The sequence below is a fragment of the Sporothrix schenckii genome (genome assembly GCF_000961545.1).
Source record: "Sporothrix schenckii 1099-18 chromosome Unknown Cont41, whole genome shotgun sequence".
Classification (NCBI taxonomy): Eukaryota; Fungi; Ascomycota; class Sordariomycetes; order Ophiostomatales; family Ophiostomataceae; genus Sporothrix; species Sporothrix schenckii.
Genome location: NW_015971142.1, coordinates 3,563,863 through 3,588,565, shown reverse-complemented (window position 1 = coordinate 3,588,565; position 24,703 = coordinate 3,563,863). Strand labels below are relative to the sequence as shown.

The following is a 24,703-nucleotide window of genomic DNA, read 5'->3' as shown; positions in this document are numbered from 1 at the left end:
CGTTTGAAAAGCCCCCAAGATTCATCCCAGTTCGTATCTTACTATTTGACATCTTTGTGTTTCTTGTTAGGCTGTTGCGCTTATATCATGTTCCGCCTTTCTGTGGCCTTCCCCTAACCCGGTTCTATTTTACCGTCTCGGAAGGCACGTCCAGCTCTTTTTTCCTACTTTGGGTGACATCATAACATTGGTTTGAGTGTTGAGCCATACTCCGATCACAACTTTCCTGCAACTTTCTCACACACGCGCAAAATGGCCGCTGCCACTGCCGTGACGGGCGCCGCCTTTGGCGCCGCCTTTGTCGCGTCCGGTGTCTATCTGCCCGCTGTCATCCTCGACCAGCTCAAGTGGGAGAACTGCCACATGCTCCAGGCTTTCCTGACAGCCACGGCCGCCAGCGCCATTATCACGACAACGGCCCAGAAGATCAACTACGCCAAGTTCTCTCCACGCTCATACGCCGACCGCGGCTGGTTCGCGCCCTACGACGGCAATGTGGTCGGTGGTCTGGCGCTCGGTGCCGGCATGGCCTTGTCCGGCGCATGCCCCGGCACTGTGCTGGCCCAGGTGGCCCTGGGCATCCGCTCCGGATACTATGCCCTCGGCGGTGGGCTCCTCGGCGGCACCGTCTGGGCGGCTATTCTGCGGCCACGGATCGACAGCGCAAAGAAGGCCCGCTTGGCCAAGACCGAGAAGCCCACGCCGTCGCCGCCCGTGACCATCCAGGCCTTGGCTGGCGTCTCCACGGCCACGGCTCTCGTGGGCCTCGAGGTCACGTTCGCCGCCATTGTCGGTGCCTCCCTGGCCACCTACGGCCCCGGCCCGGATGCCAAGATCTCACCCGTCGTCGGCGGCCTGATCATTGGACTCGTGCAGCTGTTCTCCGTGGCCGCGCGCAAGTCCTTGCTGGGCGTCTCGACCGTCTACGAGGACGTCGGCGACTGGCTGCTGTACTATGCGACGTCGTCCTCCTCCGACAAGACGAAGAACGACGATGCGACGGCGCCCACGAAGATCCCTGCCGTCAACTCCATTACCCTTTCGCTCGCCATCTACGCCGGCGCCTGGGCGTTTGCGCTGCTCGCGCCCCAATTTGGCGTGTCGCCGTCGTCGGTCGCCGCGTCCAGTGCCATCTCGCCGGCGACGGCTGCCCTGGGCGGCTTCACCATGGCCATCGGCTCGCGCGTTGCCGGCGGCTGCACGTCCGGTCACGGCATCAGCGGCATGTCGCTGTTTTCGATATCCAGCTACATCACCATGGCCTCAGCCTTTGTTGGTGGCGGTCTGGTCGCTCTTCTTTTGTAGAAAAACGGCTGAATGGCGTTTTTGTATGATACTAAAGGCGCCTTTTATTTTGTCTTATTTGTTTTACCATCCTTGTCTCCGATTTAGCCAAGAGACCTTGTTACGTATGACTTTACGTTAGATTCCTGAGTAGTAATACAGAAAACCACCTGTAACAGTTGTCTTTGAACTCTGTTTGTTCCATTCTGCACGATCAAGTAAGTACTAATGCCTTCAACTGTCTAAGACGGCGGCATATGATCGCCGCCCTGCGCTGCCGTCGTCGTCCGCGGCCGCCGTGCCGTCACCTCAATCTCAATGAGCATCGCCTCCTCCAACAACCCGGCCTGGATCATGGTTGCTGCAGGCCGCGCGCCTTGCGGTCCGCCAAACCACTTTTGCAGCACGGGCCATGTCGCCGGAAAGAGCGCCCGGTCCGGCAGGATGTACCGCACGCGCACCACATCGGCCATGGTCGGCACGCCGTATTGTCCCTCGTCGTCCGGCTTCACGTCGGCGAGCGCAGCCGCTATATTGTGCAGGGTCTGGTCGGCCTGGTCGGCGACACCGGCCTTGAGCTGGCCGGTCGCATAGTCGTACCCCGTGCACCCCGAAACAAAAACCCAGTCGCCGCAGACGACGGCACGCGAGTAGCCAATCTGCGCCTCAAAGGCCGACCCCGAGCTGATGAGCTGCTTCTGGTCTTGGCTGGACATGGTCGGATCGTGGTAGGTGAGGCAATCCAGATTGGAGGTCAGGCTCTCTTCTTTCTGTAACACCAGCTGGGAAAGAAACGTGACACACAGAATGTTGTCCTGCAAGAAACAATGCGGCCGTTGACGATGGCGAACACCAAGTGTCATGCATTCGCTCTTGTCAGATCCCAGGTCACACAAAGACGAAAATGCCGACGTGAGAAAAGGTGGAGGAGGTGGTGGGAAAGGAGGTTAAATGTCAGAGTAATCCGTTGCACAACAGGTCAAAAATGCGGGAGGAGCCGTGAAAGCCGCTGTGTGTCACAGCAAATGAGTCACGAAATGTAGATACCGTTCTCTCAAATAAGACCTAGACTCAATCGGGGTTTGGTGATTTTGCAGAGTTGAGATGTTGGTATCGATTATCTTGATACCTGAAACAGTGTCACAGGGTAAACGGTGGCAGCATCTTTTTTGTCATGTTTTGTCCTCGTAATGTTAGATCTGACATTCATGGGCAAAGAGAGCGCATTCCGGAGCGCATCCAGTAAAAACCAATCGAATTTTCCAGGTTTGAACGCTAGTTAAAATAGAGTATCCAAAATATTGTCCAAAAACTCCGTAATTAAGCCAAAACTGTCTTCCGTACGTGCTGGCTGCAGCAAGCAGAATCGCCAACAGCAACATATTGTCCGCATAGTCGCTGTTGACGAATGTCTGTATTGGACTGGTGTACGTTCGTGTCACCAAACGGTACAAGGCCGGCTTTGGCAAAAAAAGACGTCTCCCAAGGTGCCTGCTCTTGGAGACTATGATTTTCGACCATGTCGTCGTGCTCGGCGAGGTACAAAGTTCGTCGCAGGTGGCCATTACACAATCGCTGCGGGTCCTAAAGCTCGATCGTAGTATGGTCTGCGGCGACTGGTGTGAGGAACCATGCTTGAGACGACTACCTTTTATGTGAATTGTCGTCCCATGAGAAGCTCATAGTATGCTTTCTGGTCTAGCTCGCTGCCTAGCAACGGATCTTGATCTGCTGTCGTATCTGTTGGGTCGAGGTTGTAACTGATATTCAGGAAGTCGTTAAACGTTTCTTCCGGGCCAAAGCCAAGTGATCCGAGTGTCTGAGAGAAGCTTGTTGTCCTAAGGTCGGTGTTAGCAGTGTGCAAGAAGCTTTCGCTCCGTCGGCTTATCTTGGATTCAACTTACGCTCTCGCTGCATCTCGGGCCACAATGTCGGACAAGGAGGTGTGCATGTCGTTGAGGCTACTTCCCATACCATCTGGAGATGACAATATGGAGTGGCCATGTGGTTGTAGGAGCTCGCCGGAATGAGGATGGAGTAAAGACTCTAGTTTTGCATCATACGGTACTGATGTCGGCTGATGATGATCTTGCTGTGGAGGATGTTGATGTGGTGCGTATGAGAGGGAAGAGGAGGAATGCGGCAATGGTGGTGGCGGTTGTTGTAGAGATATATTGAACAGATCAAGAGGAGGGTTTTCATCTGTCCCTGTCGCAGTGGGCGGCGGCGCTGGGACGTACGGCGGTTGGCCCGAGGCCACGATGGTCTCTGCACTGCTCGTGGCAGTGCTCTCTGCCGGGTTGGACGAGGGCTCAGGAGGCGCATAAGGTGCGTCCGCTGCCTCTCCGCCTACCTCGCCGCTGTCTATGGATTCGTCGTCGCCAAAGAACGACTTAAAGACTGAGCTTTGCTGCCAGGACTGGATAAAGAACTCCTGTTGCTGGGGATCCTTTATCGCTCGGATAAGTCGTTTCCCCTCCTCTTTTTGAAGATAGCCTTCGATGACGGGGCCGAGGCTGGGTATCAAGTTGAGCGCAGCGCCCCATGCCGCAGCACTCTCGCGCATGGAGTGCAGCGCGCTTCGGTAGCCCTGTGCTGGCCCGCGCTTCTTCTGGGGGCGCAGATACAAGCATGACTTGCCGTGCCTCTCGCAGTAGCTGCACCTTGGCTTTGCATTCTAAACGTGACAGTTAGCATAGCTGCGCGGAAGCAAGAGTGACGAAAATGGCGCGTCATAGCTGTAGCCGCAACATACATCGCAAGGCTGGTGGTTTATGTGACAAAAATCGCACCTAAACATAGGTTCGTCAGCACAGGGCAGCACGAGGAGGATACACATTCCGCGCAACATCATGAAGCCTCCACAATGGAACGTACGCTCTGGAGCTCTTCTTCCTTTTGCGGGGATTCGACGCAGAGCCTTCTGTCGTCTCACTGGGGGTGATGGATTCGTCCACCGCCCCGACGGACGCCTCTTTTGGGTCCATGAGCGTAGCCGCCGGCATATCCCAGCCGGATGTAGAGCGGGGACAGCGTGAGAAGAGGGTGTCTGAGGTGCGCGTCCGCGTACATGGAGAGTGAGTATGAGAATGTGTCCCCGGCCTATCACCGCAGATATCGCCGACGAAGACGCGATGTGTCTGATGCCATGCCCTGAAGATCGCGCAGCACAATCAAGTTTGCGATTGCTGACTCGTATGCAACCTGGAGGCTGGTGAGGTTGTCTTGCGCATCCCTTGCGCCAATTGACTCGTCGGATGGTGTCTGCGGTCAACGGCCTTTAAACGTTTGAAGTCCCTTTCTGCGTGTTCGTGTGGCCCGTTAGGTTCGCGGCCAAGAGGCTCCGCTCGAAAGGCTCGTGCAAGAAACATACAAAATGGAAGGGTGGGACTGCGTTGCTCTTGTTCTCAGTGTGCGGCTTTGTTCCACGGACAGGATTATTCCCCACATTGCTCTTTCGGAGCATTGCCATTGGCTGCTGGAGCGCGAGCTGGGCAGCTGCGCTAACGGCCTGTCGCTAGCGCTTTCCTGGCTTGTGCCTGGCCTTCTCCACAAGCTCGTTCTCTCCAACTGCACATTCTCTCACTTGTTTGCGCTTTCTTTTTGGTTGCACTTTCCTTTTCTTGACAGTTGTGGTCTTGCGCTCCTCTTTGCTGCTCCTCTATGTTGTACTCCACCGGTCGATTCAATCCGCTCATTGGCTCCTCACCATCGAGGCTGCCTTCTATCATGTAGTTCAAACTGTTGCGTAATTACTGCTCGTGGAAGGGGCGACTCCAGAGTACTAGTGCGCTGAAGCGGCGGCTATGGGGGAGGGGGGATTTGTTAAGCCGGCCAGCTCCAGTTTTGCTCCACCTCGGCCGCATTTGGCGCTGTCATTCTCACTGCCGTGCGCGGTCTTGCCTATATTCACCAAAATCACACCTGCCGAAGGCATTTCAGATATTCCGCAAGGACCTTCCTGCCGGCACTGGTCTTTTGTATCCCACCGTACCTCCCCAAAAAGGCCATTGACAAACTCCCAGTCGTGCGTCCCCTCTTTACACACTCGCATTCGTTGTCTTTTTTGAAACAGTTTTCTGGACATCTCTCAAATTCGAAGGAGTTTTGCTTTTGGACCTGGACACAAACAATACCCTTATGCCGACCAAGACAACTCAGCTTGCGCGAATCTCCCTCGCAAAACCCACCAGCGACACAAGACACCGTGCACGCGTGCCATTCCATCAATTTGTACGCTGGAGACGGAAGGCGAGAGAAGCTCGACGCAAGTCGACGCACGTCGACGAAAATCAACAAACCTTGCGACAAAGAAGACAACACATAGCCGAGAAGTCCGACCATACCGACGCTCGTTCCCACTGAGAAATTCAGGCGCAACACGCGGTGGAAGCTAACAGCGCGAACCCCGTCCAACCCACAAGCCAGTGTGCGCGCAGACGACCACCAGAGCTGTTTGAGAACAACACAACCCCAGCTACTGGCTCACTTCATGTCGCTTGCTCATAGGCACCCCGGGGGTATTGGAGACGACTGGTGATCATACTGCGACCGACCGGCAGCTCTTGTCGGCAGCGTGGTGATTGCCAAAGCCGGCAGCATATACCATCCGCCTATATCGGCTCCATACCAAGCGTCAAGCTCCAACCTGTCGAGACTTTTAGTTTTAGTTTGTTCTTTGCGACGTCGCAAGCAACTCACCACCACATGGCATCGCCTCTTTCGACACCGCCGCCCAATAAGCGGCTTTTCGATCCGGATGCCACTATTGTGCTGGTCGGCTGCCGCGGTGCGGGTAAGCGGACGCTTGGCTTCATCGGGGCCATGCACCTGCGGCGACGGCTCATCACCGAGGACCACTACTTTGAGCAGGTCACGGGTGTCTCGCGCGGCCATTTTCTGGCCCGCCACGGCGGCGAGGCATTTGCGCGGCGCAATGCAGAGGTGTTCCGGCAGATGCTCGACGCCAACCCCCGACGATGTATCATCGAGTGCGGTATGAGTAGTCTGGCCAAGGACGCGCAAGTCGCATTGTGCGCATACGGAGAAACACATCCCATCATCTACGTGCACCGGGAGCGCGAACAGATCCTGCGGTTTCTCGATGCGGCCGACGCAGACCAGCTCCTTCGCGCCGACCAGAGCCACCGCCAATGCGCCAACCTCGAGTACTACAACCTTTACGATCCGTACCGTGGCCGGCCTTCGACGACCGGCAGCAATGGCGAATCTGGCGAATCTGCCGTGAACACCAGTGGCACGAACAGTCCTTGGGACCCAAACCAGCCAAACAGCGCCGGTAGTGGTGCTGTGAGCGGCAAGAACAGCCCGCTCGCCGGTTCATCGTCACGTCTATTCTACGCCAAGGAAGACTTCACGCGCTTCCTCGACTTGCTCCAGGAGCAGCCCTGGCGAAAACAATGGGCTGAGAGCCCGTTTTCGATTAATGCACTCCCACCCGAATTCCGCGCCTACTCATACACACTACGCCTCCGGCTGTCCGACCTACTCGACATGGATATGGAATGGGAGGAATTCGAAGCTCGCGGCGACTGCGTGGAGCTGATCATTGACCATTGGCCAGATGATTTGCTAAGTGTCATTGCCCGGCAAGTCGCTCTGATTCGCCGTAAGCTTGCCGTACCGATCATCTACAATGTCGAAGAGAAGCCGCGCGAGGAGCGCAGCAGGCCGCCGGAGGAGCGTGACCGTGTAGACACGGAGCTGCTCGAGCTCGGCCTCCGGCTCAATGTCGAGTACCTCAGTCTTGACCTTCAACGAAACAACGACCTTGTACAACACGTTCTTGCCCGGCGGGGCCGCACAAGCATTATCGGCAACTTCTGGTACCCAGGTCTGACATCCCCGCAATGGTCATCGTTCACCCTCGTCCAGGACTACGAACGGGCCAAGCGTCTGAATTGTAACGTCGTGCGCATTGTACGCTTCTGTACGGGCGGCGCCTCGCCGGACGAACCCCTCGTATTCAAGAGCCGGATTGCTCAGACGGTACCGAATCCTAAACCGCCACTCGTGGCGTACGACTATTCTTTGCTTGGTGTTCGCTTGCCGCTGCAGGGCCGCATTCTTAACCCGGTCAAACATCCCAATCTGCCGAACCGCCGCGATCACTTGGCGTCTGTCGCCACCAACCAGTCGGCCATGCTAATGCAGTTTCAACTTGGCAAAGTGGACGCGCTCAACTTTTACACCATCGGCTCTCATATCGCCTACTCCATCACACCGGCACTACACACTGCGGCGTATTCGTTCTGGAACATGTCTCACAAGTTTCAAGCTGTCGAGTGTAGCACGATTGATGACCTAAAGAACTTGTTTTTGTCAATGACGAGCAGCGGCAACAGCACGTTCGGCGGTGCAACACTGGCCTCGCCATTCAAGATTACAATTCGGCCGTATCTCAAGCTGGAGAGCAAGCACGCGTCCGCCATTGGCGCAGTAAACGTCATTCTGCCCATGCGTGGCCACAGCGACGCCGTCATCGATCACGTTAAAGCGCGCAACAAGGCTGGCGCATGCAACGAGTTTTACGGCGACAACACCGACTGGAGCTCCATGTACAAGTGTATCCAGCGCGCTCTGAGCCCGCGCAACGTGGTGCAACCGTCCCGGACGACGGCCCTCGTCATTGGTGCAGGAGGCATGGCACGTGCCGCCATCTATGCGCTCATCCGGCTTGGCTGCCGGCATATTTTTATTTACAACCGGACGCCCCAAAACGCCGTCGATGTGGCCACGCACTTTGACAACTGGGCGCAGAACCAGGGCCAGAACCAGCCGCTGCAAGCCGCCAAGAACGGCACTTCCGGTACCGGTAGCAATAAGCTGTGCCATGTGCTGACCTCGAAATCCGACCCCTGGCCCGCCGAGTTCCAACAACCTACTATGATTGTTTCGTGTGTGCCCGTGGTCAACACCGACGGAAGTCCAGCAGCTGGGTTCGAAATGCCGCGCCAGTGGCTCAACAGCCCGACAGGTGGTGTCGTTGTTGAGGTGGGTATTGCAGTCACCCCCGTCTTGGATTCATTTCCCTTCTATGTGCTAGTACTCACCGACTCCCCTTTAGCTCGCTTATGAACCACTTATTACGCCTCTTGTGGCCCAAATACAAAACCTCCGTGACACGGTCAACCCGGCGTGGGTCATTGTGGACGGCCTCGAGGTCGTCAGCGAGATGGCCATTGAAGCGTTTGAGCTGATGACGGACCGAACCGCACCGAAGCGACTGATGCGGTCTGTTTGCCGGCAAGCATGGGACCAGCACCGGCGTGGCATGTCGGCGTCGGCGTCAGCGTCGTCGTATACACTCTCTGCACCAACGACAGTCGATACCATGATGGATGGGTCGTGAAATACGCAAGGGCTAGCGATTGAGTATGGGATGATTTAGATCGTTTGTTTTCGAGTTGTGCGTTCTATTCGGTTCTCCTTAAACTCTCATTCAGAAGAAAAGAGTTATTGGAGACAATTTCAAATTGGTGAAGTTTAAACGGTCGGACAAATATACGAATGGGGGCTCATATAAAGCGAGATACAAACAGCGTTCGATTTAGAACCCAGAGATGCGGCTATGGTTAAATTTACGATAGCATAGCAAAATACACACCCAACAAAAAATTTCAAGAGGCAAAGGGGCTTTCCTTCTACTCACGGTGCGGTTTACAACTTTTACCTTTACAGACAAATCCCGCCAAACGTTGCTCGATTAAGTAACTATGGAAGCTGGCAGAGCGAGTATTCCGAAAAATAAATCAAAGACTCATTGCGAGGTGGACATCGAGCCAGCCGTCATGCAAAAAAAGAAACAAAAAAGAGCAAACATTAAAGAGAGACTGAGGACGCATATATGCCCGTCCATCCCTGCGCGATATTGACGTCTCCCCGTCTTCGCTCTTGATGTCCTGACTGACTCCAGATCCTTGCCCGCGCAATTCAGAATACCCAAAAACGTTCCGCCGATGAAATCAAACGCATGAAAAACATCAAGAAACATGATAACAAATCGGAAAATGTCCTGGCCAGATATCTATATGAACAGAATAGGCAGCCCAACGCAAAGCAACCCAAAGCAATCGTCTCTGCTCTGTCCTCCTCTAATTTACAGATCATGTCGTACGCAAATCCGAAAAACAAGAAAGGAGGCGAAATTAAAGGAGAAACCGAAACGCGGCCTTGTCGTCGTGAACTCATCCAAAGGCGACATCTGATATAGTACACAAGAACAAGGTAGAAAGGAAAGCAAAGACAACAAAACATACTTCCCCTCAGTTGTTACCGAAGAAGACGTCATCGTTGTTAGTGAACATGCCGTACTCGTCATCAAATTTGCTCGTGTTCAGCATGCTGAGACCGGAGTCGTCAAGTTGAACGAGCACGTCATCAGCGCTATAGGCCTTCATCAACAAGATGTCTCCATCGATGGTGCCGGTCGAGACGTTACCCACATCCATTTCGAGAGGACCACAGCTACCTGTCAAAGGAGCACTCAGACCAATCGCGTCTTCGTCTGCACAGCTTGAGTTGGGGTCCAACTCGAAGAAGCGAGCAGAAGACTGCGGCGGCGAGCTCGACGCTGACAGTTCAGGAGGGGTTCCGGGATGGTGGGAGTAGTGGCTAGCCACGCTCTTGGTTGGGGAAGTCGGTAAGTTGGTCGGTAAGAATTCATCAGGCTCTGCGTCGTTGCTGCTGCCGGGAAGAGATGCGCGGGACACATGCGAGTAGTGGCTCATAGCGGACGGCGACGCAGCAATCGCGGCGGCTTGCTCAGCTGGCGACACGACAGGCATAATGTTGACCATTTCCTGTGCAGAAATGCCGGCACCGGGCATGGGAGCCGAGGACACTACGAGAGCACTGGGGTTCATTGTGCTTTTCGAAACAGATCCCGAGGAGGGGACACCAGAGGCAAAGCCCATATCCATAGTATGGTTGTCCATACCATCAAATAGATCGTCGTCGAAGGGGCTTTCCGAGCCATCGCTTCGAGGTGAATTACCCGCTGAGTTGTCAGAGTAACCAGAGTGCGACGAGCGATCAGGGGATGCCGAACCACCCATGCCAGAAGCCTTGTTCTTGGACCGAGTGCGAGACGACTTGTCGCGGCGCGCATCCAGACTGGGGCGGGACTTGCGAGGGCGACCGCGCTTGCCAATCTTGCGAACAGCACCGTCAAAAGCACCAATACACATGCCACGCTGACGATGGCGCGTGAGGGCGTCGTGGCGGGCAAAATTATTGCCGCACTCGCATGGGTATGGCTTCACACCAGTGTGAATCTTGGCGTGGCGTTTCAGGTCATGCTGGCGAACAAAGCACTTTTGGCAGTGCGGGCACTGGTACTGGCGGTCATTGAGATGCGTCTGAACGTGGGACTTGATGTTCTCCTTGCGACCAAAGCGTTTGTCGCAGTTCTCGTACAGGCACCGCCATTTGCCATCGGCAGGGTTGGGTCCTTCGATGTAGATGGCAATGTCGTCAAGAGTAACACCAGTCTCTGTCCGGGTCTCGTCGATGTTGATGCTCGCAATGCTGGCGGCACTCGCGATGCTGGCTATCGACTCGTTACGCTTATGGGGTGCTCTGTGGCGGGACGGCCCGGGGGTCTCGGATTGCGAGGGCGAAGCAGGGCGGCCCGAGCCAAACGGCGAGACGGTGGACTGCGAGTCGTACTCGGTGGCCCACAGATCGGACTTCGCAAAGACATCGGGGTTGCCCACCATGTTGCTGTCAAACACGCCCTGGATCGTGGCAGGTGTTGGGTGCTGGGATTGGGGTGGGGACAGGTGCTGCATGTCCGCTGGAACGGGCATAGCAACAAAGCCGCCATTCTGCATGTTCATACCCATGAAGTCAGCCGGAGTCATGGGCATCCGGATCATGTTGGACCGAGGCGGCGTGGCCAAAGCCATGGCCTCGGCTTGTTGGCGCAGGTCATCAAAGACACCGGACGAACGGTTCGAGTGGTGTCCTCGGTTCCGCTGTGGCTTCAGGGTCTCCTCCATAGACTCGTCATAGTGGTCTGCGAACCGGTCGAGACGAGGAGCGCCCTGGTGCTTCTCCATTCTTTCGAGGGGAGTTTCCGTCGGCGTCGGCGGGAAATATTCTAGTCGATGTTAGCCAATGGGCCACAGCACTGGTGTCTCCGGGGAAAACATGGCAACTCACTATTTTCATTCTGGTGGGGAGGCGTAGCTGGTCTTTGCATCTCCATGGCCATGCCCTCGAATTTGGACACCCGATCCAGGATTCCGTTGCTGACTCTCCGCGAAGAACGGCGTGTGCTAGAGGTATCGTCTTCGGACGCCCAACCTTGCGGAGAGGTAGCCGACGGGGGGAAGCCTGCAGTATTGCTGGCATGTTGGAAGTTCATGAATGCTGTGGGAGACTGGAGACCATGGTGGCCGGAGTTTGCAAAGAGCTGGAAATCTTGCTGTTGCATGGGCAGGCCACCGCCGGAGAGCGACTTTCTCATCATGGCGGCAGTGGGCCCATTGTAGAAGTCGAAGGAAGCATCAGCGCAGTCCTGCTGGTGCTGCCGTTGTTGTTGTTGCTGCTGTTGCTGTTGCTGTTGCGCGAAGAGAATAGCTTGCTCACGGGACTGCTTCGCAAATTGTTGGGCTTCGATGCCCTGGCGTACTGTGCGTTGCTGCTGCGTATCTTGCATAACATGCTGTGCTGTGGATTGTCCTTGGTTAGTGGTTGCGGATGCCGCCGCGGCCGCTGCTGCCATGAGCTGCTGCTGCTGCTGTTGATGCTGCTGCTGCAGCTGCTTCTGCTCTAGCTTCTGCTGGTTCTGCAATTGCTGGATCTGCTGTTGTCTCTGGTGGCGCTGCTGCAGCTGTTGCCGTCTCGTATCGAGGCTCAGACCCCGGCGGTGTCCAACCTGGCGAGATACTTGCTGTTTCTGTAATTGTGCTTGTGAAAGTGCTTGAGACTGAGGATACGCTTGTAATTGAGCAGATTGCTGCATGGTGGCAGCGGCAGCGGCGGCAGCGGCTTGCTGCTGTTTGGAGGGCGGCGGCGAGGACCCGCTCATCTTCATCGCCTCGAACGCGGCTACCGGGGTAGACTTTTGTCTCCGGTGAAGCCGTTGGCGAGTCTGAAGAGCGCTGCTCTGTGTGTTGTTGATGGGTGTGGACAGCATGGTTGTAACTCCTGTGTGGGAGATTGGCAGAGGACAAAAGAGTCTGCGAGATTGAGTTCGGAAAGTAAAAATCGTCGGAATTGTCGTGAAAATTGGCCGTTCGTGTCGATGTCGATATTGTCGAAATTTGTCGAATTGTTGTCGTCGGTTGTCGTAGTTGCTATCGTCGTCGTCGATTTTTGTCGTTGTCGTTTGTCGAAAAAGTTGTCGCAATTAAGCGTACCTATATCGAAAAGGTAGGTTCCGAAACTGTCCGCCATGTTAGTTGCTTGCCTTTGATTCTCAGAATCATGATCCCTGAGAACTCACCTCACGCAGGGGGCAAGCCAGATGGCCAGGCGAAAGGAGGATCCCGAGGTCGTGCTCAGTCAAGGGTGACTGGATTGTCAATAGCACAAATCGGTAGAAGTTGAAAGGAGTTCGAAGGAGATGGAGATGCGAGAACCGAAGTCCTCTCTGGGTCTGGGTAAGCTCTCTTAGTCCTTTGGCAAGAAGAAAGCTGTTTGGTCTGTTTGAGGTCTTTCTTTACTTTCTAATCCTCTTTCGAAAAAGAAGACGAGAAGCAAAGAAAGGTACTAGATGCTTGTTGGATTTCAATTTGGTTTGGGTTGGATATCAGAAAGAGAAGAGTAACAAGGAAAGAGGTGGATGAGGAGGAGGGAGAGAGTATGAAAGGATGAGAGTAGAGAAAACGTATGAAGTTTTATTGGAATGCCGGCGAGAGTAACCAGGCCAGAGCACAATGGAAATAATGGAGCCGTATGATGCAGGTGTGTTTGACGATGGGAGGTCGTGGACTTTGGTTGTTGACTGGCGTTGCCTAGCAACCGACGTTTAGGGTGTGAACGTAGTGGGCTTTTGGGCGTTTTCATGCAGGCGCGAGTGACGGTAGGCTGGGCGGCACCTGCCAAGCTGGGAGCGAATTAATCCATACTTTTGGGCTTGTTTTACGACCGAATCCACTGTCATCCGTCGCTCTTTCCTTTACTTTCGCTGGTTGTCGTTTCCATACATACGCCCCCCCTTTCGCCTTCCAGATTGGAAGCTGCACACGCCCTCAGCTCTTCAATTTCGACTGGCGCCGCAAGGAAGGCTGCCACTTCGGAAGGAAAGGGGAGGGCAGACGAGATTGAAGCACAGATGATAATACGAAAATGGCAGGAGCGACAATGCGCTGTTTGTCGAACGGCCGAGGCAGGAAACCGCAACTACGACGTTTCAGAATCGTCTGGCGACAAGAGACTGGTGGAATTGGGTTCGGGGCCTTATTTGAAATACTCTGGTAATTTGCTTTGAAGGAGGCACGTCTGAATGATTTGTTGAAACGATGTTTGTGCGCTTTTCGATGTCAAATGGTTGCTTCTGTTGATTCCCTGCGACATCTTTGAAGGACGGCCGATGCTCCACCAAAGCAATTAGCCAACAGCTAGGGATGCTCATCGGTAACAGCTGAAAATAGCACCCATTAATACATGTACAGAAAACCCCGGCGTCTCGTTTCTGTGGAAATTTCCTTGCTTCGGCCCCTTTTACTTTTTATTCCTCATCGCCCTTGCGTTTGTCTAATTACCTTTTGTTGTATCTCGTCTAATTATAATTTCAGATGTCCTGCGTTGTTCAAATCCGCGTCAAAAGCAATATGAAATTAAACAATCCGTTGAAAGTCGTCGTTTGCTTTTATTGCTTCTCTGTTTGTCTTCCAGCAATGTTTTCTAGTACTATTGTGCTTTATTTTTCTTGTGTTTTGCGTCCAGCGCCACATTTACCTCGCTCGATTGACTCGGATGGCACTGGATAGTATTACTGGCTGCTTTGGCAGGACGACGGCGAATAATGGTTTCAGGTCGTAACGTCTTCCTGGGCTCTTTCAAATTGGCCAGTTTGTTTCCTCACCCTCCAACAAGGACGATTTCCATATCCGGTTATTTTTTCTATTTGCTTGATACTTTCCGTAAGACAGTTAGTAGATGAGAAAATCTCTATTCACCGTACGTCTCCATGGCTACTTTCCGCCTTTGTTGTACCTACGCCCGTGAAGAAGTATTGCCTCGTATCGTACGACGTATTGCCATCAAACAGTGCTCCTTTTCTCGTATATCTGCACAGAGAGGGTCTGGGCTCATGACAATGCCGGCAATTGGGGCTAGGTGGTACTAACAAGTTATCTGCAATTCGTTTTCTACATTATTTTGATCGGTACGTCAATGTACGCCCAATGCTACAAGTGCATTGGACTCTCGGTTTTCGGCAATCCAGTTGTCACTGCCAGGCAGTCCTATGTATGTCTTGGACCGAGTCTGTCAGATGGTGTTATAGTTGTATTCGGAGATGGAGTGTGGTAGCATCGCTGTGTATCCGGCAATGCTGCACGAGTGGACTGCATTATCGCAATCTGCATCAAGAACCAGCAAACTCGTCGATTGTGACGGTTGGAGCCAGGAGGATTGTTAAGTATTATCCTGTCATCGGATCAACCGACCAGGAATGGCGGCAGTTGCCAAGCCTCACTATCGGGGATTTCACGACTCTCCCACCACGCTCGAAGAAGGAAAAACGGAACATGTGTTCCTATTCCCGGTTCAAAAGCAGGACATCATGACTTTTCTTGTTCTTTTGTCTCACACAGCACGGACATTCGGATGGGTGCGCTCCCTGCTTGGCACAGATCTTGCCCAAATTGGGCGATATGAGATTGCCACGACGGACAAGCCTATGTCGTACATGCCTCGCGATTGCCCGCTACGACAGGAATGTGCCGACTTCCCTCGCTTCAACCGGGGCAACAGAAGACAGGACAAGATACAGGAGCGCATGATTTATTTGGGGGAATTCGTCTCGTCGCCGTTGCAGGCCGCGTGGCCGGCCGCTCTATGTCATGTCTCTGGTGGCGTGTCCTCGGTGATTGTCGTTGGATGCGGGAAAAGAAAGGAAAGTAAATAGACAGAAAAAAGAAAACACAGAAGAAAACTGTGGTAATACCCGAATGGATTGAGGACGAAGGCAGTTTGTTCTCTGACCTACGTACCACCCCAGTGCAGCTGCCGACTCTAATGCAGACAAGGAACTGTTGACTTAGACATCTACCTAGAGAAGGAGCATCGAGGTGTGCCGCTAGATCGAGAGACAACTCGGACATCTCGGGTATGCAGACGGGAATGGCTTACTGCTGCGTAGCCGATGTCACCGTTGTTGACTTTGAAGATTGTTTGTTTTGCAACGGTCGTCGCGAAGCTACAAGAACAAACAAACAGCAGAACATCAGACTTCGACACGGCGAGGTGCACTCTCGAATCCCAATAGCCCGGCCCCGATATTACTTTAGGTGTTCATGCAAGGCACCCGCGTCCGGGGTTGTGACAAGGGTAGTGACATATGATGTTCTCCATCAGTGCGCAAAGTCCATCGTGCTGGTTTTTTTCTCTCTTTTCTCTCTGTCTATTTTTTGGGATATTGTCCAAAAATGTGAAAAAGAAAGAAAGAAAAAGAACACAAGGCCAACTAGAACCCCCCCAAGTTCTCCATTTGCCTTACCACTACTTCCATGAGGCTAAAGTCAACAATCCAAAAACATTATTTCGATTGTTTATTTACTTCGACTTTACTGTGATCGTGGCCACAAGAGGAAAGCGAAGGTGGCTTAATTGGACTAGAAAAGGACTCCTTTGGCAGAAGAAAACTGCAATGTCAACACCACGATGCAGATTAGTCTTGCTCTGCACGTCATTGTTGCTTTGTAGTATCGCATGGCCTTTGTTATCAAAAAGGATGAAGTAAACGCGTCGATAACTGCGGGGGTAAGTAAACAGCCCCGTTAAGTGCAAAATCACCAACGCGAACCAAGAAATACGCCAAACCGAGTACGGCTACACTGCTACAGGGCACTAAAATGCCTTGTGCCGTCCGTTTTAGCGGCCAGAGCCCCACTTTCCCCTGGCTCGTCAGTTGGCATTTTGTGTTTGGTCCCCTAACATGTAGCAGCAGCCATCTTCCCCCTCCTCCAGCTGGTCCGTGCATCTCCAAGACAACAAACGCTGCGACACCGCCAAATACACATGCAGGTCTCCCCACGCCACAGTCAACCGAAAAGTCCCTGCCCACTTCTGTTCCATTTCTACTGGAGTAGGGCAAGTGGAAATCAACCCACCTTCAATTGCCAGAAACGTGCCAGTGGCCTGTGTGCTCCCCTGTCTGCCCCGCGACGTTCATTGGGCCGCCAGTCTGCAGCCAGTCGAAGAAAACGCAAGGCAACGTTCGGGAAGAAGAAAAAAACCACAAATTAAACGACAGAAACAGGAGAGCGAAATAGCGGACATTGGACGACCTTTCTGCGCTCCTGTGCTTTTGCGTGTTCTCCCTCCCCTTCCCGCCTCTCGTGTTGGTGATCTGGTCTACCGCTCACCTCTTCCTGTCTACTATTGACAAGGGGCTCTATACGACACCGTCCTGTCTCGTCCTTCACCCCCTCTCATCCCTCTCGTCCCTCTCTCGACCCTTCTACGATCACGACCTCGGTAACCATGTCCGGTAATACTGTGCGCGGCACGCCGAACCGTGGCCAAGCCCGCGGCGCCATTCCGTTCAACAACAGCCCGGCCGCCAACTCGAGTATACCGCGGCCTGTACTCGACAACCACAGCCACATCGGCTCCGATGGCGGTGCCGCCGCCGGCGGTGGTGGTGGCGGTGCTGCTTCGTCGGTCAGCGCCAGTCGGCAGAAGCAGTCAAAGCGGGACGAGGTGAGCAACTTATATTTTGTTCTGACCATATGTCGTGGCATATCATAGCATTGGTCAACATCCCACTAACCCCCACGTCTCTCTCCAGGCCATCCGCCGCAAACTCGAGAGCGATCTGAACAAGAAGAAGCCGAACGCGCCTGGCCGCGCCCGCCACTCCCGGAAGGCCCCGCCAGGCACCGTCCTGGCCCTCAAGCCGAGCCCTGCTCTGCAGATCAAGCCCGCCACCACAGTGGCCGAGGCCGCCCAACTGATGGCCGCCAAGCGTGAGGACTGCGTGCTGGTTACCGACGACGACGACCGCATTGCCGGCATCTTCACCGCCAAGGATCTGGCGTTCCGTGTGGTCGGTGCCGGTCTCAAGGCTAACACCGCCACCATTGCCGAGATCATGACCAAGAACCCCCTGTGTGCCCGCACCGATACCAGCGCCACGGACGCCCTCGATCTCATGGTGCGCAAGGGCTTCCGCCATCTCCCCGTCATGGACGAGAACCAGGATATTTCGGGTATTCTGGACATCACAAAGTGCTTCTACGACGCCATGGAGAAGCTAGAGCGCGCTTACTCCTCGTCGCGCAAGCTTTACGACGCCCTCGAGGGTGTGCAGTCCGAGCTCGGCGCCAGCCAGCCGCAGCAGATCATCCAGTACGTCGAGGCGCTGCGGTCCAAGATGTCGGGACCCACGCTCGAGTCTGTCCTCAATGGCCTGCCGCCGACCACCGTCAGCGTGCGCACCTCGGTCAAAGAGGCCGCCCAGCTGATGAAGGACAACCACACGACGGCCGTGCTGGTCCAGGACCAGGGCGCCATCACGGGCATTTTCACGAGCAAGGATGTTGTTCTTCGTGTGATTGCACCCGGCCTGGACCCGGCCAACTGCAGCGTTGTGCGCGTCATGACGCCGCACCCCGACTTTGCGCCGATGGATATGAGCATCCAGGCGGCGCTGCGCAAGATGCACGGTATGTTGGGTTGCCCCAGAATATGCCATTGCCCTTTCCTTCCTTTACTAACATGCCGTACCGTTAGACGGCCACTACCTCAACCTCCCCGTCATGAACGACAGTGGTGAGATCGTCGGTATGGTCGACGTCCTCAAGCTGACCTACGCCACCCTTGAGCAAATCAACACCATGTCGAGCGGCGACAGCGAAGGCCCCGCCTGGAACAAGTTCTGGCTCTCCCTCGACCACGAGACCGAGTCCATGGTCTCGGGCGACGGCAGCCACCACCACACCCACATGACCTCGTCGCGCATGATGTCGCCCGAGCTGTCCCGCGACGCCCACGGCAACATCCTCCACGGCCGCGTCGATAGCGTCGCGCCGGGCGATTCGGCCTCCCATGTCGGCGTCGAGTCTCCGCCGCACTCGGCCGTGGCGCCCATCACACCCGAGCTTCCGCCCAGCGAGGTTCCATTCCCCTTCAAGTTTAAGGCCCCGAGCGGTCGTGTACACCGCCTCCAGGTGATTGCCGCCCAAGGCGTTGCTGTCTTTGTCGAGAATGTTGCGTCCAAGCTGGGTGCCGAGGCCGACACCATTGGCGGCGTCCCTGCCGTAGCCGACGGCAAGGTTACCGGCGCCGGGTTTGCCATTAGCTACCTGGACGACGAAGGTGATTCGGTGTCCATCACGGCTGACCAGGACCTGGTTGAGGCTGTGCTGTTGGCCCGCCACGGCCACCTGGAGAAGGTCGATCTATTTGTACACGACCCGTCCAAGCCGCCCGTTGCCGCTGCCGCCACCCCTGCTCTTCCGACGCCGGCCTCTTCGGACCGTGCCACGTCGGGCGTGCGCAGCCGGCGCGGCATCCACCGGTCGTCGGGTGACGATGAGGACGAGGATGACGACGAGGACGAAGACTCGGATGACTCGGCGTACGTGCGCAAACAAAAGACCAAGGCCCGCCGCGCCCGGCGAAACAACAACCGCAGCAAGGGCAGCATTGGCAGCGCTGCCGAGAGCGTTGGCGCCGCCAGCAAGGCTTTTGGCGAGTTTGCGGCCAACAGTTTTGGTGCCGGCACCGACGAGCAGCTGATCCAGGGTGTGCCCAACGACCTGCTGTTGCCGGGTGCCATTGTGACCCTGTCGGTGGTAATCCTGGGTGTCTTTACGATTTCACGGTTGACGAGATGATTTAAATGTTTCCTGGTTGGTTTTTTATATTCTTGTCAAACCTTCTTTTTAACTTACCGTCTCCTTTTGGTATGTGTCCTTTTCTCATTGTTCCTTTTTCTTTTTACGCAAATAAAGGCCGTCTCAGTCTTCTCCACTTTTCTGTTTTATATTCCTTTTTCTTCATAGAAAAGGGCGCCACCAGCAATGCACGCGATGTCTTGAAACACTACGCCGCTCACTATGCGATAATGTTTTGTGTGACATACTCAGAAATAAGAAAGCCTGTGAAGTTGGTCGTAGTTCGGGAACGATTGTTAGGCGAGGCTTTGGAGTGTAGCTACACTAGCCAATCACAGAATGCAGTTGAATAAATATGGGGCCGTTCTGGTAATTCCTTAGCGCCGAAAAAATAGGCTGAGCTTCAATTTTCGTGATGCTTCAGAAACGTGCCACACGACAGTCAACAGGAGACGTCTTGGACGGAGGCAAATTGCGCGTTGACTCTCCACCCAGCGACAGACCGAAATTGCACCTGAATCGGTTCATTGACTGCGACAACCATGATTGGACGGGCCGTGCTCCGGCAGAGTACGTCTCCATCCGGTCGAGGACAGCGACGTTTGCAAACTTTCACTAACGTTCTTTTACCAGGCCGGGGAGCGCTCGTCACACCGCCGGCCCCGATCAGCAGCCAGCTCAGCCAGATCTGCCGCCGTGCCTTCCTCTCTACAGACTCGACAACGACGTCCATACCATCACAGACGACACCGCCGACAACAAGTACGCAACCGTCACGGCCGAACACTGCGCCTCAACCGTATGGCACAAAACGCGTCCCATTGGCCTTGCGCCCGGAGATGACCAGCCATCTTGCAGCCAAGTTCGTCGCCAAGGGAAAGGCGAAGCGCAAAACGGCGGGCCTCGGTTCCTCGGTTGAGCGTCTCTACGTACCCGACGAACTGATCCGCAACCCGCCCTACCCCAAGGACGTCACTCTCGAGCTTCTCATGGCGTCCCAGACGCACCTCGGCCACAACACATCTCTGTGGAACCCGGCCAACTCCCGCTACATCCACGGCATACGCACCGGCATCCACATTATCTCGCTCGAGCAGACCGCGCTGTACCTCCGCCGCGCCGCCCGCGTCGTCGAGGAGGTCGCCTACCATGGCGGCATCATTCTCTTTGTCGGCACCCGCAAGGGCCAGGCCGACATTGTCGTGCGCGCGGCCGAGCTGGCGGGCGGCTGCCATGTCTTTGACCGATGGCAGGGCGGCACGATTACGAACCGCGACCAGATGCTCTTCCGCAGCAAGCAGCGCATCGTCGACGAGCAGGACCGTGACATCTCGGACGAGGGCTTCCGGTCGCACCTGTTGCGGCGGCGGCCGCTGATTCCCGACCTCGTGGTGGTTCTCAACCCGATGGAGAACTTTGTGCTGCTGCGGGAGTGTGCGGGTGCGACGGTGCCGACGATTGGCGTGATCGACACGGACGCCGACCCAGGCCGCGTTTCGTATCCGATCCCGGCCAACGACGACAGTCTGCGGTCGGCGGCCCTGATTGCGGGTGTTTTGGGCCGCGCGGGCGAACTGGGGCAGAAGCGGCGGCTGCGGGACGCCCGCGAGGGCGTTGTGGCGTGGGAGAACGCGGAGGAAATTAACCGGTTCATGGATAAGCGGAACCGGGCAAACGAAGCCCTCGAGTCTGGCGAAAAGAGGAAGGTCAAGTGGTCATCGCGGACGGCTTTGTCCGGCGGAAATATCTTCTAAAGAGCTTGCGGGGAGTGGTTCGAGAGCTGTCCCGGTTTGGCAAGTTCCAGAGCTGCAACTCCCACTCGAGTTACGCTGGCAATTTCTGGGAACCTGTTTGGCTGGGGCAAGTATGTATCATTATTCCTATTTATATGTCACACAGTTATGAAGGTCTACACCAGTTCAGACCTCGACACGTGAAAGTACAGATGATTTTCTCACAGTCCTGCATGCACGGCAGTCGTTGCCGAAAACCTTCGCCGTCTCTCATTAGGAAGAAATTTTTCTTATTCGTAAAAATCCGTTGTTCCTTTTTGCGCATCGTTCTCCTCGTCCATCTGCGTGGTACATTTTTCTTTCCCTATTGTCGGCTCGGCAGTGCTGAGCCGATACAGCCAAACATTGATCGCCAATGAAGATTAAACAACAAGCAGGAAGTCCCGGGAGGCATGCCTTGCGTGCGTGGCCATGTTAGTTCAAGTTATACCATTTGTTGATCTGTCATATTTCTGGTCTACTGTTTTCGTCTGCCTGCTCCTTATCTCGATTTCGCATTGTTCTGCTTCTTGGTCGTGCCATGGGGGGATGTGGTCCTGGCGTGTGCGATCGACCATTCATGCGAAGCCTCGCCCGTTTCATAATAAATCCGTTCTCACAGAACTTCACACCTTTTCAACCTTTCTTCTCACAGCTTGTAATTTTTTTGTGCAATTATACTGAAGGCCCCCACCACATGCACATCGACTATACGGAGACACATAGACACGAAAGACACGTATCAGTGGTACCTGGACGCCCTTGAAAATGATGTCTTGGCAATACAAGATGCAAGTGATGGCTTGCTGGTTCTCGTGATTGATGTGCTCGGCATCGAAGAATCCTGCCAAGTCTATCCGTATCTACTTATTTCAGTCTCGTCCCTATTTCGTCTTCTTTTCTCGCTCTTTTCCCTTCTCGAAGCACACAAGGTGGGATTCGCTCCATCCCTCTCTGGGGGATTTGCCAACCATGTTTCTGCTTGTCGCGTCTGTCTTCTCCGACGGGTCTGATCGTACGCACCTGCTTGCGTGTGACCGTGTTTTACGGACCTTTTTGTCGTTCGGTTCTGCATTTATAATATGGTTTGCCTCTCTCCTGACATGCTCTGTGAAGCAGTAAATCAAATTATCTTGACACCTTTCAACTTACTTCCACCAGCGATACTGTTTACAACGTCGTCCGGGTCCTCCAACGTATAGAATCGCTATGAAAGCCGCCACGCTTACCGTTTCTCTTATTCAAAAGCCGTATAGTCATTGCAACGACGCGATCACACAGGTTCAGCGTCCTACATTACTGATGGCTCATCGGCGCCCACGTTACCATCACCATTGTTGAGCCTTCTTTGGCATCTCTCGTCATGGTCGCTTTTCCGGCCATGGCCTCCATGGGGTCTTCATTTATGCAAGCCGTGACCGAGCCCGATCTCTCCGCCATGGACGTCATCAGTCCCCCAGACGAAAACGTTGGTCCCACGCTTGTCGTCACGTCGTCCGTCCTCATGTTTCTCGTTTTTGTGACCACGACGCTTCGGCTTCTCGTCCGCGCCCGAAACCGCATGCTCGGCTGGGACGACCTGACCATTGCACTCGTCGCCATCCTCTCCGCCACGCGTCTCGGATGCCAGATTGCGCAGGTGCACTTTGGCGACGGCCGCCACCGGAGCTACATTGACGCCAGTGATTACCAAACAGCCAACCGATTCGGGTGGTACGCGCTGCTGCTCTTCTTCGTGGCCATTTGCCTTATGAAGATTTCGATCTGCTTACTGCTTCTGCGGATCAAGAACGAGCGGTGGCTGCGGTGGCTGATTTATGGGATGGTGGCCGGATTGCTGGCGACCAACGGCGGCGTGGTGATCATCCTGCTCGCCGAGTGTCGTCCGGTCGACGAGTATTGGAACAACATGGGCGCATGCTGGGACCCGCGGGTGCGTGTGTTTAGCATCTACCTGACGATTGGGTACGCCGTCCTAACGGACCTGCTTTGTTCCTGTCTGCCGCTCGTGGTCATCTGGAGAGTTCGCATTCCGCTCAAGTCGAAGATGCTCGTCTGTGGGCTCATGAGTCTGGGGCTGCTCGCAACCGGCTGCGGTATTGGGCGAGCCGTCTCTCTCAGTATCATGACAACGGACTTTACCTGTAGGTTTTTCCAGAACGCTCATTGCTTTAGAACGTCAAGCGACTGCCAGCTGATACCTCGACAGGGGCCTTTTGCATAACAGAGATCTGGGCCAATTGCGAGCTCTTCGTTGGCACCATCGCAGCCAATCTTGCCTTGTCTCGCTCCTTCTATGTCTATTTTTTCGAAGACGACCGTTCAGCTCACAGTGGGAGCGGAGGCGGTGGAGGTAGCGGTGGAGGCAATGCGGCACACAATGGCAGAGCCGGAAGTGGCCGCGGCAGTGGTCCTCGAGGTACATCGAGTCAACATTGGAGCTTTTACGGCTCCCAGTCGCACGGCTCTCCTCATGGCCTGGCAATCTTGAGCAACCTTCACCTGCCGTGGTCCTGGAGACACCGAAGCTGGCGATATGGAAGGAATCGAAACAATATCAGCAGCCACACAGGCAGTCTGGAACGACACCATATCTTCCGTCGCCAGTCATCCTACTCGCCAAGTCGAATACCTGGCTTAAACGGATCACGCTCTCAGACGGCGACCTCGGAGGCAACCCCCGCAACGGGGGGGAGTACGTCTGCTGCACATCTCTCACACATAACAAGACGGCTCAGGTCGTTTGTTTGTAGTAGGGTGTTGTTTTGGAGACCTCAATCGATACACTCAACGAACGATCCAAGCACAGAAAAGGAGACGCCCTCGATGTCCCACGACAAGGGGAAAATGATGGTCGTTGGAGTGATGCCAATGCAAAGTCATAGCGGAAGCATAACCACCCTGGAAGATGGTGTCGTCGCTCGAAATAGCGAGGGTGCTGGCCAGCGCGGCAATGACTCTTCGGCGGGTGTCGTTACAAGAGGTCGCGGACGTGCGCTCGATCGTGGGGAAGCGCGAAGCTACACACGGGACGGTAGAAGCATCAGCAGCAGCACCACGGTGGCCAGCCGTCGGCGCAGCAGTCTCTACTATCACCACCACCTGAGCAAACAGCATCCATACGGCGGCGGCGCAGCTGCTGCAAGACCATGGCCCTCAACCGTGGAAGTGGAAGCAACGGCGTCTGCTGGTGAAAACAGCGGCATGCCAGCCGGTGTGGGTGTTATCGAGAAGCGGACCGAGTTCTGGATCTCCGAGGAGGAGCTCGACCGGGGTGACTTTGACGACCAAGAGGAAGCATTTGCCGAAAGTGCCAAGGAATGCACCGACAACACTGCCGAAAACACCGCGCCGGGCAACGAGAGCAAGGACACCACGCCGCAAGCCTCTGCCGCATATCTTTCTCGGGGCCGGACCGTCTCGAACGCATCTACAGCAACGGCCGTGGACACAAATAGGGACGCAGATGTGAGCAGCTCGAGTGGAAGCAGCACTAATCATAATCATGGGAGCGAAGATGATCTAGAGCTCGGACTTCACCCGCCGCCGCGGGCGCATCTCTCGTGAAGCGAGCGGTGGGTTACGATTTTACGACAGATATGCCGCAGA

General features: G+C 54.9%; 9 protein-coding genes across 9 annotated transcripts; 6 read left to right on the top strand and 3 right to left on the bottom strand.

The window, feature by feature from the left end:
• Positions 1-252: 252 nt before the first annotated feature.
• On the top strand, positions 253-1,305 carry SPSK_07731 (YeeE/YedE family protein; the record flags this gene model as incomplete). Its single annotated transcript, XM_016734388.1, has 1 exon — positions 253-1,305. One exon carries the CDS (start codon positions 253-255, stop codon positions 1,303-1,305), a length of 1,053 nt encoding a protein of 350 aa, XP_016591475.1.
• A 221-nt stretch (positions 1,306-1,526) lies between these two features.
• SPSK_08071 (endoribonuclease L-PSP) lies at positions 1,527-2,000 on the bottom strand (the record flags this gene model as incomplete). The annotated part of the gene is made up of 1 exon (XM_016734716.1): positions 1,527-2,000. The coding sequence occupies one exon, from the start codon at positions 1,998-2,000 to the stop codon at positions 1,527-1,529; it is 474 nt and encodes a 157-aa protein (XP_016591474.1).
• Positions 2,001-2,935: 935 nt separating this feature from the next.
• SPSK_07548 (quinic acid utilization activator) lies at positions 2,936-4,289 on the bottom strand (the record flags this gene model as incomplete). Its single annotated transcript, XM_016734208.1, has 4 exons — positions 2,936-3,122; positions 3,189-3,961; positions 4,040-4,076; positions 4,162-4,289. 4 exons carry the CDS (start codon positions 4,287-4,289, stop codon positions 2,936-2,938), a joined length of 1,125 nt encoding a protein of 374 aa, XP_016591473.1.
• A 1,702-nt stretch (positions 4,290-5,991) lies between these two features.
• SPSK_07035 (repressor protein) lies at positions 5,992-8,656 on the top strand (the record flags this gene model as incomplete). Its single annotated transcript, XM_016733705.1, has 2 exons — positions 5,992-8,298; positions 8,372-8,656. 2 exons carry the CDS (start codon positions 5,992-5,994, stop codon positions 8,654-8,656), a joined length of 2,592 nt encoding a protein of 863 aa, XP_016591472.1.
• Positions 8,657-9,569: 913 nt separating this feature from the next.
• SPSK_07000 (regulatory protein SWI5) lies at positions 9,570-12,448 on the bottom strand (the record flags this gene model as incomplete). Its single annotated transcript, XM_016733670.1, has 2 exons — positions 9,570-11,407; positions 11,470-12,448. 2 exons carry the CDS (start codon positions 12,446-12,448, stop codon positions 9,570-9,572), a joined length of 2,817 nt encoding a protein of 938 aa, XP_016591471.1.
• A 2,484-nt stretch (positions 12,449-14,932) lies between these two features.
• Positions 14,933-15,388, top strand: SPSK_08079 (uncharacterized protein; the record flags this gene model as incomplete). Its single annotated transcript, XM_016734724.1, has 1 exon — positions 14,933-15,388. The coding sequence occupies one exon, from the start codon at positions 14,933-14,935 to the stop codon at positions 15,386-15,388; it is 456 nt and encodes a 151-aa protein (XP_016591470.1).
• Positions 15,389-16,965: 1,577 nt separating this feature from the next.
• SPSK_07105 (mitochondrial ribosomal protein subunit S4) lies at positions 16,966-19,322 on the top strand (the record flags this gene model as incomplete). Its single annotated transcript, XM_016733773.1, has 3 exons — positions 16,966-17,184; positions 17,273-18,149; positions 18,217-19,322. 3 exons carry the CDS (start codon positions 16,966-16,968, stop codon positions 19,320-19,322), a joined length of 2,202 nt encoding a protein of 733 aa, XP_016591469.1.
• Positions 19,323-19,864: 542 nt separating this feature from the next.
• Positions 19,865-21,076, top strand: SPSK_07633 (small subunit ribosomal protein S2; the record flags this gene model as incomplete). Its single annotated transcript, XM_016734292.1, has 2 exons — positions 19,865-19,892; positions 19,956-21,076. 2 exons carry the CDS (start codon positions 19,865-19,867, stop codon positions 21,074-21,076), a joined length of 1,149 nt encoding a protein of 382 aa, XP_016591468.1.
• A 1,381-nt stretch (positions 21,077-22,457) lies between these two features.
• SPSK_07145 (uncharacterized protein) lies at positions 22,458-24,661 on the top strand (the record flags this gene model as incomplete). Its single annotated transcript, XM_016733812.1, has 4 exons — positions 22,458-23,238; positions 23,304-23,513; positions 23,552-23,789; positions 23,851-24,661. The coding sequence occupies 4 exons, from the start codon at positions 22,458-22,460 to the stop codon at positions 24,659-24,661; spliced, it is 2,040 nt and encodes a 679-aa protein (XP_016591467.1).
• Positions 24,662-24,703: the final 42 nt, after the last annotated feature.